The 16,348-nt window shown below is 50.9% G+C and overlaps 2 protein-coding genes across 10 annotated transcripts; one reads left to right on the top strand and one right to left on the bottom strand.

The window, feature by feature from the left end:
• Positions 1-765: 765 nt before the first annotated feature.
• Positions 766-4,975, bottom strand: CLP1 (cleavage factor polyribonucleotide kinase subunit 1). Of its 8 annotated transcripts, none has more exons than XM_045577547.1 (4): positions 4,823-4,881; positions 4,610-4,677; positions 2,948-3,575; positions 766-1,723 (listed from the first exon to the last, which is right to left on the bottom strand). In XM_045577547.1, exons 3-4 carry the CDS (start codon positions 3,551-3,553, stop codon positions 1,052-1,054), a joined length of 1,278 nt encoding a protein of 425 aa, XP_045433503.1. In that variant the 5' UTR covers positions 3,554-3,575; positions 4,610-4,677; positions 4,823-4,881; the 3' UTR covers positions 766-1,051. The 8 variants fall into 8 exon arrangements, with proteins under 8 accessions (XP_045433503.1, XP_036283004.1, XP_036283002.1 ...); XM_036427111.2 differs by having other exon boundaries at positions 4,810-4,855; XM_036427109.2 differs by lacking the exon at positions 4,610-4,677 and having other exon boundaries at positions 4,823-4,975.
• A 4,670-nt stretch (positions 4,976-9,645) lies between these two features.
• On the top strand, positions 9,646-14,355 carry YPEL4 (yippee like 4). 2 transcript variants are annotated; one of them, XM_036427116.2, is made up of 5 exons: positions 9,646-9,859; positions 12,255-12,580; positions 12,720-12,763; positions 13,156-13,264; positions 13,439-14,355. In XM_036427116.2, exons 2-5 carry the CDS (start codon positions 12,440-12,442, stop codon positions 13,526-13,528), a joined length of 384 nt encoding a protein of 127 aa, XP_036283009.1. In that variant the 5' UTR covers positions 9,646-9,859; positions 12,255-12,439; the 3' UTR covers positions 13,529-14,355. The 2 variants fall into 2 exon arrangements, with proteins under 2 accessions (XP_036283009.1, XP_036283010.1); XM_036427117.2 differs by lacking the exon at positions 9,646-9,859 and adding an exon at positions 10,348-10,543.
• The last annotated feature ends 1,993 nt before the right edge of the window (positions 14,356-16,348 follow it).

Here is a 16,348-nt window from a genome sequence, read left to right as displayed (position 1 = left end):
CACACTAGCTGTGCACCATTCAGTTCTTAACTCAGGAGAGGCCTCCCCTGACCACCCCAGTCTAAAGTAGCCTCTTAGTCACTGTCCCGTATCACCCAGTTTTAAGTCTTTGAATAGCACTGTTTTTTTGTGTTTGTTTTATGTTAGCTCCATAAGACTTTATCTTGTTCCCCATCTAGAATGGTTCCTGGCAAACAGTAGGTGCTCAATAAATACTTGTGGAAACAATGAACAGATGAAGGGCAACAGATACTTATTCAGTAATCCAAGTCCAAACAAGGAACACCAAGCATTTGCAGATCAGAGAATGGGCTTTCCCGGCTTATTACCTGAAAGCTCAATTTACACTTTGACTTAGATTCTGATTCCAAGCAAATAGACAATAGGAAAGATAATTGCACCTGGAAGAAAATGATCTCTGGAAAGTTATTAGATTTGAATCCTCAGCCCAAGTTTATCACTAGCCTCTTTGACCCTCTGCACAGAGAACAGAGTTAGTTAGCACCTATTTACCTGCTTGGCTTATAGGTGGGCTCTTTGTTTTCCCCTTTTCTAAGCATTCAGCAATAAGTCATTCTAATAATGTTTCTATAATTCTTAGGGAGAAAAAAAAAATTATACCAACTTCTGTGATATGGCAAAAATATTTATTAAAATTTTTTCCAAGTTTGAACTTTAAAGAGTCCTTCTAATACACTTGCACATCCTGGAAAAATAAGGTAACAAGTACTATATATTGTATACAAAGCAGTGGGTTTAAAAAAAAAAAAAATGAGTCCACATAGTAGCACAGTGAAAGAAATGGGATTCTCCAGGGCCTAGAGAATTTTAAGTGGCACCTTAGGTGATCTAAGAAACCAATTATAGTCTCGTGGTTTTTCTTTTGTTTCAAGATTAGTAGTTAAGTTAGCATCACCCGTTTTAAGAGGTAGAATACATGCTTTTTACTGGTCCACCATTTACTGGCCTCAACAGACTCTCACTCTTCAGCCCATCTGTCTCTGGTGATGGCCAGAGACCTCCGTACCCCCGAGAGCAAGACTCCCTGATTCTACTTAAGATCCATGAACCGGATATCCATGATGAGAAGGAAGTTCTTCGGCAGTGGGCGAGGGGCTGGAGAGAGAACGGTAAACACCTGATGCTCCAGGTCCACACTGGTCACCACGATGAAACCGGCCACACTGGTCTCAGAAAGGTTCTCCTCTGTGCCCTCGGCAGTGCTGACGCTCAGGAGGTGGTGCACCATATCTCGGCCAGGGGTGACAGGTACTAGCTTCAGCTGATTGTCCTCCTGAGACATGCCCAAAGGCAAACAGGAGTCTGGAATGGTGGGTGCCCCAACTTTGTAGATTTTCACATCTGAAAATTTGACATTGAAGGCATGGGGGTAAAAACAGCCCCGGAATCCATAGAAATACTCACGGATACGCTCATCCCTACATTCCCGCCGGAAGTCTTTGGAGCGCTCAACCACGCCCCCTGATTTAGGGAGCAGCACCGTACGCACAAAGTGAGGCAAGTCCCGTTTCAGTTCATTGTAAAGCCGTTCTTGATCCAGAACCACAACCACGTCTACCTCAAAGGCTGACGCCGCATGCACCAGGGCCTGGTAACCAGAGCCCTTGACCCAGCCGCAGGTGTTAATGACACAGCCGCTCACGGACGCCCGTCGGTTCACTTCACACCTTTGGTTGAACACATCTGCTAGACGGGATGTAATCTGCAAAAGACAACCGAGGTAAGGGAAAAAACACAGAAACGAACACACCTATTATTATCTTGTCCCTCTTTAGAATAAGTACTATTAGGTACAAGAAAAACATTTATTTTTTATTTTTTAAATATATTTTCTTGATTTTTTACAGAGAGGAAGGGAGAGAGATAGAGAGCTAGAAACGTCGATGAGAGAGAAACATCGACCAGCTGCCTCTTGCACACCCCCTGTCGGGGATGTGCCCGCAACCAAGGTACATGCCCTTGACCGGAATCGAACCTGGGACCGTTCAGTCCGCAGACCGATGCTCTACCACTGAGCCAAACCGGTTTTGGCAAGAAAAACATTTTTAATGACTATGGTTTTGATCCCGTAACACGGATTTAATTTTTATGTTGCTTTTTCTGTCTCCCAAGTGGGAATTTAATAAATAACTTAATAGGTCCACAGAAACATCTAATAATCTGAGATAGACTTATAATTGGAACTATCTTTTCCAAAATCATATGGCAATAATACCTGCGGAGAAGGAGCAAAGAGATGCCTATAGTTTTAACCAGTGGCCGGAAACTGATCATTGTCTCACTAACAGAAAGATGTAAAAAGTTGGTCAACCTTGAAGCTCTGAGTCTAAAAGGTCAGAGCCAACCACTCCCTATCTAATTGAGACATTGGTAACTGAGGAAACTTTCCCACCTTGTAATCATGTAAATCCTTAGATGTTATAATACACTTATTACCTGCCAAAGGGCTATGGGTGTATCCCAGACCGGTTTGGCCCAGTGGATAGAGTGTCGGGCTACGGATTGAAAGGTCCCAGGTTCGATTCCGGTCAAGGGCATGTACCTTGGTTGTGGGCACATCCCCAGTAGGGGGTGTGCAAGAGGCAGCTGATCGATGATTCTCTCTCATCGATGTTCCTAACTCTCTATCTCTCTCCCTTCCTCTCTGTAAAAAATCAATAAAATATATATATATAAAAAGGAATAACAAGGCACAGAGCCTAGTGGCAGTCCTCCCACTAGAGGTGGGCTCCTGCCTGACCCCCATATCGCCAAATTAAATCTCTTCCAGTCTCTCTTTGTGTGTGGTCCTTCTCCAGAACCCAAACCCTGAACCACGCAACCCTGAACCATGCAGGACGTGAAAGGGGTTCCCACAAACCAGCAACTTCTGCAAAGCTTCCTACACTGATAGCAACCCTACCCTCCATCACACTTTGGCTCTGACCTTATTATAAAGCTTGATGTTGGTGCCAGGAGTGGTGGATCCAAAATGATAAACCAGAGGGGCCTGGATGGAGAATCCTTCTTCAACATCCGCTGGCCGCTCAATGTAGAGGGCCCCCATGGTACCAGGGATAGACACAGAGCCCTGGCCCACATCCAGCTCCACGTAAGTGGGACGGCGGCCCAAACGCACTGCGTAGTTGAGCAGCAGGCGGCACACCGTGGACTTGCCCACATCAGTGGGGCCCACTACCATCACCCGGGGGCCTCGCTCTTCTTCCTTCTCCGCCTGCCTCCGCATCTGCTCCAAAGCTGTATGAGTGTTGAGGTAAAGCAACATAGGGGTGTCCTTGGAGACATAAGCCACCTCGGTGCGGCCACTGAGCTGCACAGAGCAGCCGTGCCAGGTGAAAACAGCCACCTTGGCACCGGCATCAAAGGTGAACTTCTTGTTTCGGGTCAGCTCTGTGCCAAAGATCTCTGCCATGCCAGCCAGCAGCTCCAACTGAACTGTCTGAGATGCTTCCACCTCAAAGCGAAGTTCTGTTTCTCGCTCTAGTTCAAATTTAGTGGTTGGCTTCTTGTCATCATTGGACTCCTCTCCCATCTTTTCGGTGTAGCTGCTGTGCCTAGTACACAAATTAAATATCAGATCTAAATACAAGTTAGAATTCTGTTCAAAATCCTCCAATGAATGTTTCCTGCTTTATTTTTCTCCTTATCTCTGATCACCATCTGTCTACGCCACTAAGGTTGGGCATTTTTGTTTCCTGCTGTATCTCTAGTACCCAGGATAGGGCTTGATAACCCACAAGCACCTCTGTACATACACCGAGTACATAACTGAGACATTAGAATAAAATTATAGCCAAAGCCGGTTTGGCTCAGTGGTGGAGCGTCGGTCTGCGGACTGAAAGGTCCCAGGTTTGATTCCGGTCAAGGGCATGTACCTTGGTTGCGGGCACATCCCCGGTAGGGGAATGTGCAAGAGGCAGCTGGTCTATGTTTCTCTCTCATCGACGTTTCTAGCTCTCTATCTCTCTCTCTTTCTCTCTGTTAAAAATCAATAAAATATATTTTTAAAAAATAGAATAAAATTATAGTCCTAGCTGGTTTGGCTCAGTGGCTAGAGCGTTGGCCTGTAGCCTGAAGGGTCCCAGGTTCCACTCCAGCCAAGGGCACATGCCTAGACTGCAGGCTCAATCCCCAGTAGGGGGCGTTCAGGAGGCAGCCTATCAATGATTCCCTCTCATCATTGATGTTTCTCTTTCCCTCTCTCTTCCTCTCTGAAATCAGTAAAAATATATTTTAAAAATTATATCTACAGATCGACAAAACACTTGATCACGTCACCTCATCGCTCCCTTCATCACTCCATTGGGATACTCCAGAGAAGGCAAGAGGTGCCTTCTCCCCAACCCTCTTAGTCAACAAAAATCCGGATGCAAACCAGAGAATAGCAATATTGGACTTAAAAAAACAACCCAAAACATTTCAATATTCCGCTCAGGAACTGAACTGAGATGCTTCCACCTCAAAGCGTAGTTCTGTTTCTCGCTCTAGTTCAAATTTAGTTGTTGGCTTCTTGTCATCATTGTCCTCTTCACACAAATCACTTAACCTCTATGAATCTTTTCCTCAGCTGCCAACTGGAGGCACTTACACTTCCTCACACAAAATATTGTTCTGGGGGCCGGCAGGGATTGTTGGGGGAAAACATCATTTTGAAACTAGAAAACGCCGAGAAATGACCAGGAAGTTATTTCCGACACCGGACCGCACCTCTAGGTCCCGCATCTGTCCCAGCTGACACAGATACGAAATCCGCCCATGTCCCAAGGAGGCGACGGTGGCCTTCCAGAGCTTATTATCTTACCTGCACAGCCACTAACCCGTGACGGTAAACCGAGAAGCCCTTCGGGGCAGGACCCTAGCCCAACCACAGCTGGGCAGCCCCAGACCCACGCCGGAAACGCGAGCAGCCCTGCACTTGCGCAGTGGAGGCGACGCGGCCGCGCAATGCCCCTTGGGAAATGTAGTTTTGCGGAAACGGCTGGGTGCAGTTGCGCTCCTGCAACCGCCCGGCCTTCTGGGCCCGGCCTTCTGGGAGTTGTAGTTATAGGACTGTTTTGATTGTGACGCAAAAGGTGGGCGGAGCAGCGACGGTCATTGTTCGCTTGCTAACTTAATCCTCTTACTCCTATAGGAGCGGCGGTGACGCCCCCGCGCGGCCCTGACCCGCCGAGGGGCCAAGGGTCGCCAAGGGTTGCGGGAGCGGACCCACCACCCGGTTCTCGCTCATCCGCTGCCCGGGAAGGGGAAGGGCGGTGGCGGGAACGGAGGGAGACTCGCTGTCTAGGTCCCAAGATAGCCTCCCAGGGAGGCAACTTCTCTCTGTCTTTCAGGACAGCAATGCCTAGCAAAGGGATGATGCTCCCAAGTCAGCAGCTGAGTTGCGCCTTTATGTATTTATTTATGTATTTATTTATTTGTTTGTTTGTTTATTTATTGTAAGGGAGAGGGATAGAGAGTGAGAAACATCAATCAGCTGCCTCTTGCACAACCCCTACTGGGGATGTGCCTGCAACCAAGGTACATACATGTCCTTGACCAGAATCGAACCTGGGACCTCTCAGTCCGCAGGCTGAGGCTCTATCCACTGAGCCTGAGTTGCACCTTTAGGCAGGGTCCAGGTGTGTGGCCTGAATTGGAATTCCAGACCTGCCAATATACTCAGCAGCAACCACTGAACAAGTTCCTGATGTGAAACAAACTACCGACCCCTAACTGGCACTTAGGAAACAGTAGTTGCTGTTATTTCAAAACACTGTTCTCAACTTCATACCCTGAAACTTAAAGAGGGTTTATTATTAAAAGTTCTATCTCAAGAGACACGTGCTAAATTTGTGTCTTAAGAACTTCTCACTCTGACAGGTTTGGCTCAGTGGATAGAGCGTCAGCCTTGGAACTGAAAGGTCCCAGGTTCGAATCGGTCAAGGGCATGTACCTTGGTTGCTGGCACATCCCCAGTAGTAGGTGTGCAGGAGGCAGCTGACTAATGTTTTTCTCTCATCAATATTTCTGACTCTCTATCCCTCTCCCTCATTGTAAAAAATCAATAAAATATATATTTCTTAAAAAAGAACTTTTCTCTTTCAGTGTTATTTTTCTATCGGATTCCAATTATACTTCATTTTGACTCAATATTTCTCTTGGAATGCTGCCCTTTGCGCATCACTAAAGTGTGTAGTCACAGAACATGTCCTGCCGAAACTGGTTTGGCTCAGTGGATAGAGTGTTGGCCTTTAAACTGAAGAGTCCCGGGTTCAATTCCGGTCAAGGGCATGTGCCTTGGTTGCAGGCACATCCCCAGTGGGTGTGTATGGGGGAGGCAGCTGATCGATGTTTCTCTCTCACTGATGTTTCTAACTCTCTATCCCTCTACCTTCTTCTCTGTAAAAAATCAAAACATATTTTAAAAAAAAGAACATGTCCTGATTTCTAACAGGCTAACATACAGAACATGAAGTATCATAAAGTTAGGGACTTACACATAGGATTGCCTGTGGATGGTTTGTTTTTCTTTTCACGTGTAAGGAGGGGAAACCTTAAGTTAGAGAAATGTATGGGAGACGTTGCTAGCTGGGTATGAAGAAAGGAACTCCACAGGATTCTGGGGTTTAAGATAAATTCTGAAAACATAATGCGTTTTGAATGATAGCACTCTCTGGTACCTTGAGTGAGAGTACCAGAAGTTTGACATTGAAAGGGAGAATTGGGGAGGCGGGGGGAAGGAGGGGAGACAAAAAGAAGAAGAGAGGGAGGGGGAGGAGATGGAGGAAGTGTTCTTATCTATACAGCAGACCAGAAAGGAAATGAAAGTGCTGGAGGAATATGAGAAACTATTTTTGAGGAAAACAGTGGGAAGTGGGGGGTAAGGATTGAATGTTTGGAAGCAAAATAGGTTATCAGTTTAACTCAGGAAAATAATAATCAAGGATTTAACTGGAGAGGAGATTGAAAAAGACCATGAGGACAGTGCTATTTGGGGGCGGATGACAGGAGGGCTTGGTGAGAAAAGTGAGTGTAGGCATGCACAGATGCTTTAAATGTTGTGCCCTGACTCTGTTTAAGAAGCAGAATGAAGAGCAGTCTAAAGGAGGTGGAGTGCGTGCTCCTCCCTAAATTCAGTTTGAGGTAGCTGTACAGCATCCAAATAAAGACGACCTTCAGAGAATTTGCCTCAAGAGAAAGAGTGTGGAGGCGAAGAAACAGATTTAGGAGATACACTGTAGAGAAGCAGGACAGCATGAGCTCACTTGGAGAGAACATATGCGAATGGAAGACTGGAATTGAATTTTTGAAGAATGGTGAAAGATTAGGCGATACCTAATAGTTCATTGAGGAACTCATGCATGCATGGTGAATGAATGAAATAATTCAAGCAAACCATCAGAGAAAAAACTGAGAAGTGAGGATGGCATCCTAAGAAAATGAGTGGTAAGGTAGGGCCAGCAGGAAATTAACCATGTGAGCTAGACTGAAAAAAGTCCTCATCTGTAAAGTGAGGATGACAATGACAGTGAGGACTAAGTGAATTTACACCTGTAAAGCCTAGAGGACAGTCCCTGGCACTACTTAGGTGTTTGCTGTTGTTATAATAACTGGACTCAGTTTCCAAAATCCTGATTTTGAGTACTAGCTTAGGCAAGTTCCTCTGCTTATCTCTCCTCCTTCCTCTGGAAGTAATAAAACTGACTATACAGAGTGTCTATGAAAGAAGATACCTGAAAGGGCTTTGAAAAATGTAAGCCACTGTATAAATGGATGGCATTATCATAGCTTCCCCTCCTCAAACTGCAATAAAAACTTAAAAGCTAACATCAGATGCTTTCTTGTTATAGGCATCATGCTTAGTACTTTATGTGTATCATCCCAATCAATCTTCAGAACAACTTTTAAGAGGATGGTTACTGTTATTACCCCTATTTTACAGACAAGAAACTGGGTCTCAGAAAGTGTAAACCTGTCATTTGCTCAAAGTCACACCATGAGCAAATGTCATAGCAAAAAAATATACAAGCCGGGACGGTTTGGCTCAATGGATAGAGCGTCGACTTGGGGACTGAAGGGTCCCGGGTTCGATTCCAGACAAGGGCATGTACCTTGGTTGCAGGCATATCCCCAGTAGGGGGTGTGCAAGAGGCAGCTGATTGATGACTCTCTCTCATCAATGTTTCTAACTCTCTATCTCTTTCCCTTCCTCTCTGTACAAAATCAATAAAATATATTAAAAAAAAAAAATATATATATATATATATATATATATATATATATATATATATATATATATATATAAGATTCCAAAGCCCAAGCTTGTGACAAGAGGCTTATAGACGTGGCCCGACCTGTTGCCTGCAGGGTAAATGATTGACATTGTGTAACTGTCTGGGATTCAAGGAGGGAAAGAGACCCCAGTAAAACTCACAGCCCAATAGGAGAGAGGTTGTTGGGTAGAGACTGATTTTACAGAATACCCGGAATAAATTCTTGGATTTTTAAAAAATATATTTATTTATTTCAGGGAGGAAGGGAGAGGGAGAGAGAAACATCAACGATGAGAGAGAATCATGATTAGCTGCCTCCTGCATTGCCCCCCCATGGGGGACCAAGCCAGCAACCTGGGCATGTGCCCCTGACAGAAATCAAACCTGGGACCCTTCAGTCCACAGTCTGACGCTCCCTCCATTGAGCCGAACCAGCTAGGGCTGGGTTTTTGTTTTTATTAAAAACAATTTTAATGTCCTCTAGGTGCCAACCACTGTGTCAAGTAGGGGGATGACAGCCTAGGTGCGTCTCTTGACAGGCTGTGTTCCTCACTTTCCCTACCACTAGGTTTCCCTGTGTCCAAAGGGGTTTTGCTAAATTTCCTCACTTCCTGGCTTGTGGTCTAGGCCAGCGGTTGCCAACCTTTCAGACCTCATGGACCACCATTGGTCCATGGACCACCGGTTGGCGACCCCTGGCCTAGAGCCCCTGCCTCAGAAAGTCTACTGCCCAGGAGGGAACCTTCTGTAATGTAGGTGTCTCCATTCGTGAGGCACAAGGAATTTGGAGGTGGCTCACAGGTTCCTGTGTGTAAGATGTCCTACTGGGTCAGTGTCTCCTTTGGGGGGGGGGGGTGTCTTAAGCTGAGGCTTTGAGGCTGGAAAGTGCCTGGCACGAGCTTGGGGGCACAATTTGCTGTATGGGACCACCAGTATGCCTTCTCTCTGTGTCAGACTGGGATCCGAGCTGAAACAGGAAATGTCATCTTAACCGTGTGCACAGGAGCCCGACTCTCTGCATCCATCTCTCACAGCCCCCTGCCTCACCACCTCCTCTCCTCCAGCCCTGCCACCGGTGCTCCATCTTTGTCCAGTCCTGTCCTTCCCCAAGGTCCTCTCTCCTTGACCACACTGTCTTCCTCCTCAGCAACCAGCCTTTTCTCTTTCGCACCCCTCCTGTCCTGGCTTTCTGTTCCCACCCCTGCCTCACCTCCTCCCCCCGCCCCCCACCCCAAACCTTTCTCTGGATGCCTGCCTTCTCCCTCCCGACCCGCCTCCTGTGTCTCCCAGCCCTGCTCTGACGTGGGAGGTGAGGGGGGTGGGGGGATGGATGACTCACAGTGTTATGATGCAGTTCCACAACACACAGCTACATTCACCCACAGACCGAGGGACAGACGGGAGACAACCTCTGGCCCCCCAGCAGCTGGCCAGCTCTGCAGCCCCAGTCCCTAGCCCCTGAATCCCTCCCCCTCCCCCCCACCCCCTTCCCAATTGAAGGAGCGGACAGAGAAGAGAGAAGAGTGAGCAGAGAGATAGAGAGAGAGAGAGAGAGGTAGACGGAGATCTCTGGAGCAGACCTCAAGGTGAGGGGGCAGCCCTTCTCCAAATGATTTCCTCCCCTTTGCAAATTTCCTCCCCCTGCTGCGTGTTGCTTTCTCCCCTTTGCAAAAGCATTATTCATCCATCCTTTGTCCTCCCTTCCCCCTCCCTGCTGCCTCCGCTCCTCGGCTCCTCGGCTCCTCCATCCCTCACCGAGCTCTGACGGTTCCGCACTTATTTCCCAGCAACTTTGGCTGCAGCATCAGGCATCGCTGTTGATTGTTTTGTGGCTGTTGCAGAGCCCCCCCCCCCCCAACCCCCGCCCCTCTTCCCAAGCCTGCCCTGGGAGCTGGCTGCGCCGCTAATGGTGTTGGACCATACCATGCGAGAATGCCAGCCCAGAGGGGGCCGAAGCCTCAGAGCAGATGAGAAAATCCATTGTGAGCGTGTGGCCCCCTCCATTCCCCACCCCCCCTGAGAGGCACAGGATTCGCACCTGGTTCCCGGAGCCTCTGCCTTGGGGCCTCTGCTGCCGGTGATGGTTGCTCAGCAGCACGCCCTCCCCAACCCTCCCCTCCCTCTCCCCTGCCTCCCACGGTCCAGCTCCGGCTCTCGGGGACCATCCTCTCCCCAGCACCCAGCTTGTCTTTGTTTTTCCCTGTCATTTGCCCAACTTGCTTTTCTCTGTGATCTGAGATGGAGAAGATATGACCCCTACCGCCCCTCCTGTGAGTGTTCTCTGACCTGTGCCGCCTCTGCTTTGCTTGATGGGGAAGCAGGGGGCAGAGGGGGTGGGAGGCGTGACGGGGGCCGCTGGGGGAAGGAGGCTGAGCAGGGACCTGGCCAGCCCCTTCGCGGGCCCTGGAAGGTATGCTAGGTGGAGCGGCAGTGGGCCACCTCAGGTGAAGTTGGAGGCAGACCTGTGAAGTGGATGCTGACCGGTTTGTGCTGGTTGAGGAGAGCCTGTTTCTTGCGACCAGAGCCCAATGTCACCCCGAATTCAGCCCCCGGTGTCTTCCTGGGGCCCGGCCACGGGGACAGGACGCGAAACTGGAAGATTGTCTCTGTCCGGGGTTTTATGGAGAGACTGCAGGCCCCAGAAAGGACTGGAGCAGCTGGGCAGCAGCCACTCCTGCAGAGGGCAGGAGGACAGCCTGTGTGCCCTGGCTCCCCGGAGCCACGCTGCCTTTGCTCTGCCTCAGGGCCTGCCGTTGCCAGAGGGCACCCAGCGGGCACCTCGGAACCGGACTTGGGGTAACCCACACGCCCCGGCCCTGAAGGCCCCAGGAAGGAGGAGGCAGCATCTCACCTGCTTATCGGAGCCACCAGAGGCCACCTCCCTTTTTATCCTCTGCCTCCAGCCCCCTCAGCTGCACGGGCTGGAGTCTGGACACATGTCAACATCTTCCTCAAGACTCCTAATCAGAACCTGGCCAAATATACCTTCTGCCACCCACAGGGGCACTGCTGTTTGCCCCTGCCCCCAGCCGACACGGTGGAAACATTCTCTGCCTCGTGCCCCAAAGCACAGCTTTTGAATATTCGAGTCTCCCTCTTGCTGCTCCTGGAAGATGTCGCCCATACGCTACACCCCCAGCCCTGCTCAGCCCCGGAGGAGTGCTGCCCTTCCTGCCAGGGGGGCCGTTTTCCATCGATTCCAGCAGCGGTCAGGTTTGCCTGAAGCAGAATTCCTCTCCTACAGCTAGGGGCCTGCATCCTGAATGGAGGGCTAAGGCCATCGTAAAGAGCAGTAGGAAGAGACCCCGGGGCTCAGTGGCTGAGAAGACAGCCAGGCACTGCTGCTGAGCCGCACCGAGTGGACCAAGGGGCAGGACCAGGCAATCGCGGCCACTTCCGAGGTCTCTGGTAGAGAAGGAGACAGCCGTGAAGGAGACACCCAGGAGACGGATGAATCCCGGCGTGCGCATCAGCTGGCCTGGCCTGCTCTCCCTTTCATCTTCCCCTCCTCCTCCCACACAAAATGTATGGAGGACCAATTGCAGAGGCGATGAGATAGAAACACTGCCAGACTACCCCAGTGCTAAGAGGCTTAGAGCCCGTGAGCCTATCAGAGCATGCGGGAGGCAGCTCGTCACCGAGGACCGAAATCCAGGAGAGCACTGCAGATTGCGTGGCTCCCATGGCAGCGGGGACCAGCGGCTGCTCCCCATGGAGATGCTGGAGGCTGCTCCCGCCCCCGGGGGCGGGGGTGAGACAGCGCCTCCCCAGCCAGGGCACCTGCGGCCTGGAACGGCTGCCAGGCTTGCCGGAGGAGCAGATGGGAATCCAGGGGGAAAGCGAGGCTCGCTCAGACGCTGAATTGATGGCGATGGGGCACGCAGGGCAGGGATGGGAGGGGCACCGGGTTGGCCATTCCCTCGGGAGGGGCTCTCCATGAGGTCACAGCTCTCCTGATGATGCACCTTCCCCTCTTGCCAGGTGACTTCTATTTCTATCTGGTTCACGTCTGGGGGGGGCCCTGGCCGGGCAGCCCCCCCACATTTCTCCTGCCCTGAAACACGGCTCTAGCCAACCTGCTCCGCTGCTTCACCTGCGACCGCCTGTGTGGGGGCTGCACAGCGCCGGCCCCTCCAGCCCGCCAGGGCATCGTCCTGCAGCCCGTCATGCCCAGCTGTGACCCGGGCCCGGGCCCTGCCTGCCTCCCAGCCAAGACGTTTCGCAGCTACCTGCCCCGTTGCCACCGCACCTACAGCTGCGTCCACTGCCGAGCACACCTGGCCAAACATGATGAGCTTATCTCCAAGGTACGCCACGTGGGGGCCCACCACTCCCCCACCGCCTGTCCCCCACCAGCCTGCCCTTCCTCCTCCATGCCCCTGGGGATTCAAGCAGGGGAGGGTCAAGGGCCAACCCGCAGTCACTGCCTGTCCCATGTCTCCACAGTCCTTCCAAGGGAGCCATGGCCGAGCCTACCTGTTTAACTCCGTGTGAGTCCACCTCTCTCTCTCTCTGTGTGTGTGTGTGTGTGTGTGTGTGTGTGTGTGTGTGTGTGCGCGCGCGCACGCGTGTGCTTAATGTCCCTCTGTGGACAAAGGTGAGCCGCCAGAAGGTGGCCTCGCAACTCTGCTTTGCGTCCCCTCTCGCGAAGGGGTTCAGAAACTCAGGCTGCAGTTCTCCTGTGGGGAGCCTGGGCAGAACTGGAATTCCCCGTTGGAAGGAGGCCCAGGCACTGGTCCTAAAGGGGCCGGTCGCTGAAGGCAGGGGTGCTCCCAGTTGGGCGGGTTAAGCTCTCCAGATGGAAGTCCCTTTGGGCTGTTTGGGGGCTGGACTGACAGAGCGACCCCACCGGGTGCTGGGTCCCTCCTGTTTCTTGAGACAGGGTCAACGTGGGTTGTGGGCCGGCAGAACAGCGCCTTCTGCTCACGGGGCTCCACTCGGTAGCTGATATTTTCTGTGAGAGCTGCAAAACCACACTGGGCTGGAAATATGTAAGTACAGGGGGGCACCCTCCAAAATGGACAGTCTCCATGGCCTCCAAGCCCCCGTGGGGTGGACTGGGTGATGGGGGGGGTGGGGAGACTATCAGGGCAGGGGTAACACAGGAGGTAGGAGGACCTGGCGGGGACTGCGTGGTCCCACATTCACCACTCCCTCCCCACCAGGAGCAAGCCTTTGAGACGAGCCAGAAGTACAAGGAGGGAAAATACATCATTGAAATGTCACACATGGTGAAGGACAACGGCTGGGACTGAGGGGCTCAGGCAGGCAGTTGCCCTTCCTCCGCATGCCCCACCCTCCCACACCTGTCTCCTGGCCCTGACAAGCAGTCCGTACCAGCATGAGTACTGCTCCACCCCTGGGGGGATCCCGGCTCCCACCAAGCCCTCCCGCCTCCACCTCATCACTCCCAGGCCTCTCTGGAACAGGGGTCTGGGGGGCTCCAGGGGTGCCCAAGGCTCAGGAGTGGGCAGCAGTCAGGAGAGAGGCACAACTGGGGAAAGGGGTGGTTGTGGGTTCCTCCCAGGCCTGAGGTCCTATACATGGAGGAGATGGCAGGCCGTGCGTTAGGCAGAGGCCAGTAGGAGGAATCTGCTTTAGCTCCACCTTTTCGAGTAAAACAGAGGCCAAAACTTGAGTCAGGGGCTGGTATATCCAGGGCCACAGAATATCAGGGTTGGGGCGAGGTTTGGGCCTCCTACACAAGGAGAAACCAGTCTCTGGGGGGGACAGGAAAATTCTCAAGTCCCATGCCCTGGAAAATAAAGGAATCACAGGGGTTTCCATTTCACTCCACTTGTTTATCTTGGCACTAAAGAGGCACTTTCCAGTATCTAACCTTTGCCACTTAGTGGGATGGGGAGAGCTGCCTCTGGAGCAGCCCCCACCCCCAGCTGGCTGTTTCCGGAGCGAGCGGTCTCTACGGGCATTCCCTGAGGCCCAGCTCTGATTCCTGGGAGGGGAGGTGGGACACCAGTGCCACGGGGCCAGGCGTTCTCGTGGCTGCCACCAGCGAATGAAACTTTTGTATGAGACTTAAAGTGTTTGGGTTTATTTTTAATAAAAAGAGGAAAAGCAGCTATGAAGTGCTGTCCTCTGACTTTCCTTCTCTTGTGCAAGTAACCAGTCACCTCCCCACCACCGTTCCATCATGCCGCTAGGGGGCAGCAGTTGCTTTGTCTGTGGCAAAACCCCACTGGAGTTTTTAGAAAGGATGGGCATTCAAGTGAGGTTTTGTTTAGTAAGAGGGATGGCCTTTGGGAGTCCTTCCATTTGGAGCATCCCAAACAGTTTGAGTCTACCGGAGGAGCCCTTAATGATGAATCCAATTTTACCTGGATTCATGATTGGGCATCTGGAAGAAACCCATCCCGGAGCTAGGGTGTTCTTGGGTCCCATTCATTGCCTTTGCGCCTGATCCTGTCATAGTTTGGTCAGCTCACCGCCATACCTAAGGCAAAGAGGAAAGTCGACCAGCCAAGGTGCTGCCCTGGCAAGTGATACAGAGTGGAACAAAAACGGTTCAAAATTGCAGCATCAACGCAATCATGTGACCCAAGCGCAATTTTTGGCAGTGATGCGAGGTTGCTATTGTTGTTGGGTCACTGACAACTGCAGAGGACTGTACACATTTATAAAAACCGAATAACAAGCTGGCTTGTGATTTCCAGATTCACTCAACGGATACTGCAAATATTTGCAAAGCGACTATTGCTTTTCAGGCATGGTGTTAACCACAGGAGATGCCAAGTGAAGAGCAAAGGCAGCATGGCCTGACTTCATGGTGGTCTAGTGGGAGGACAAACGGTCATCAGGCAATTCCAATAGGTGACAGGATCTGAACAGGGGTGGGGAGCAACCTTGGGAGCATGCAGGAGAGGCTTAGTCAGAATCTGAAAAGTCAAGGCAGGCTTAGCGGAAGTGATGACTGTGATGACAAATGCAGTATAAGAAGCTGGGTGGGTGAAGAGTGGGAGGTGGGGGAATAGTTCAGGCAGAGAGAACTGCGTCAGGGGCTCTTACGTAGCCAATTGGAGGAGGAAGTGTTTCCCATATACATTTTCCATATCTGGAATGTAGGTGCAAATGGGTGAGAGAGGAGAGGACACGGGATAGACAGGCAGCAGCCATAGACCATTTAGGGAATCAAGATTTCATCCCAAGGGCATTGAGGAAACACTGAAAAGTTCTTGTTTTTTCACAAGAGTGGAGTGGCATTCGTCAAATGACTTTTTGTGTGTGTGTGTATGTGTGCCCAGAGAAGACACTTAAGTAGAACCATTCATAGACTGAAGAGAGTATGGGACATAAACTGTGTAGCATCTCCAATACTGTCAGGTGGCAGAATGGAGCTGTCTGGGCAGAAGAGAACTGGAAGTCAGGTGCAAGAAAGCAAATGCATCCCGATCGGAGGTCTTGGAAGGGGGGGGGTCTGCCCCCCTTTTCAGTGTCTGCATGCCTGGTGATGTCTAGAGATCCTCTGGGCTCCAGCAAGGGACCCAGAACCCTGTCCCTCTTGGTCCATTTCTTGCAGCAAAGTTTAGGAAGTTTTCTGAAGCTTCAATCTCTGACCTTGTAAATCGGGCACAAACTGGCTGCCTTCTTAAGGCTCCCCACAATATGCCTGTCTCTCAACTTACTTTTAAAGTTCTTACTAAGCCAACTAGGCACCGTGGGAAGCAAAGGAGTAAATGGCATAGTTGTAGCTTTCAAGCGCCTGCAATCTTTCCTGGAAGAAACCTTCTGTGGGCCCAGCCCACGGACCCTGTTTTAGTCTCTAAGATCAGGCTGTGGGCAATGCGGTCTAAATCTTAGAGGTTCAGACAAGTATACCCGCAAGAATCATTATCAGCCGAGACCGGTTTGGCTCAATGGATAGAGCGTCGGCTTGGGGACTGAAGGGTCCCGGGTTCAATTCCGGTCAGGGGCATGTACCTTGGTTGCGGGCACATCCCCAGTAGGGGGTGTGCAAGAGGCAGCTGATCGATGATTCTCTCTCATCGATGTTTCTAACTCTCTATCTCTCTCCCTTCCTCTCTGTACAAATCAATAAAATATATTTTAAAAAAATCATT

This window comes from Pipistrellus kuhlii, unplaced genomic scaffold (assembly GCF_014108245.1).
Source record: "Pipistrellus kuhlii isolate mPipKuh1 unplaced genomic scaffold, mPipKuh1.p scaffold_m20_p_9, whole genome shotgun sequence".
Taxonomy (NCBI): Eukaryota; Metazoa; Chordata; class Mammalia; order Chiroptera; family Vespertilionidae; genus Pipistrellus; species Pipistrellus kuhlii.
Note: the sequence above shows the minus strand (reverse complement) of the source record. Positions and strands in the feature narration are given on the sequence as shown.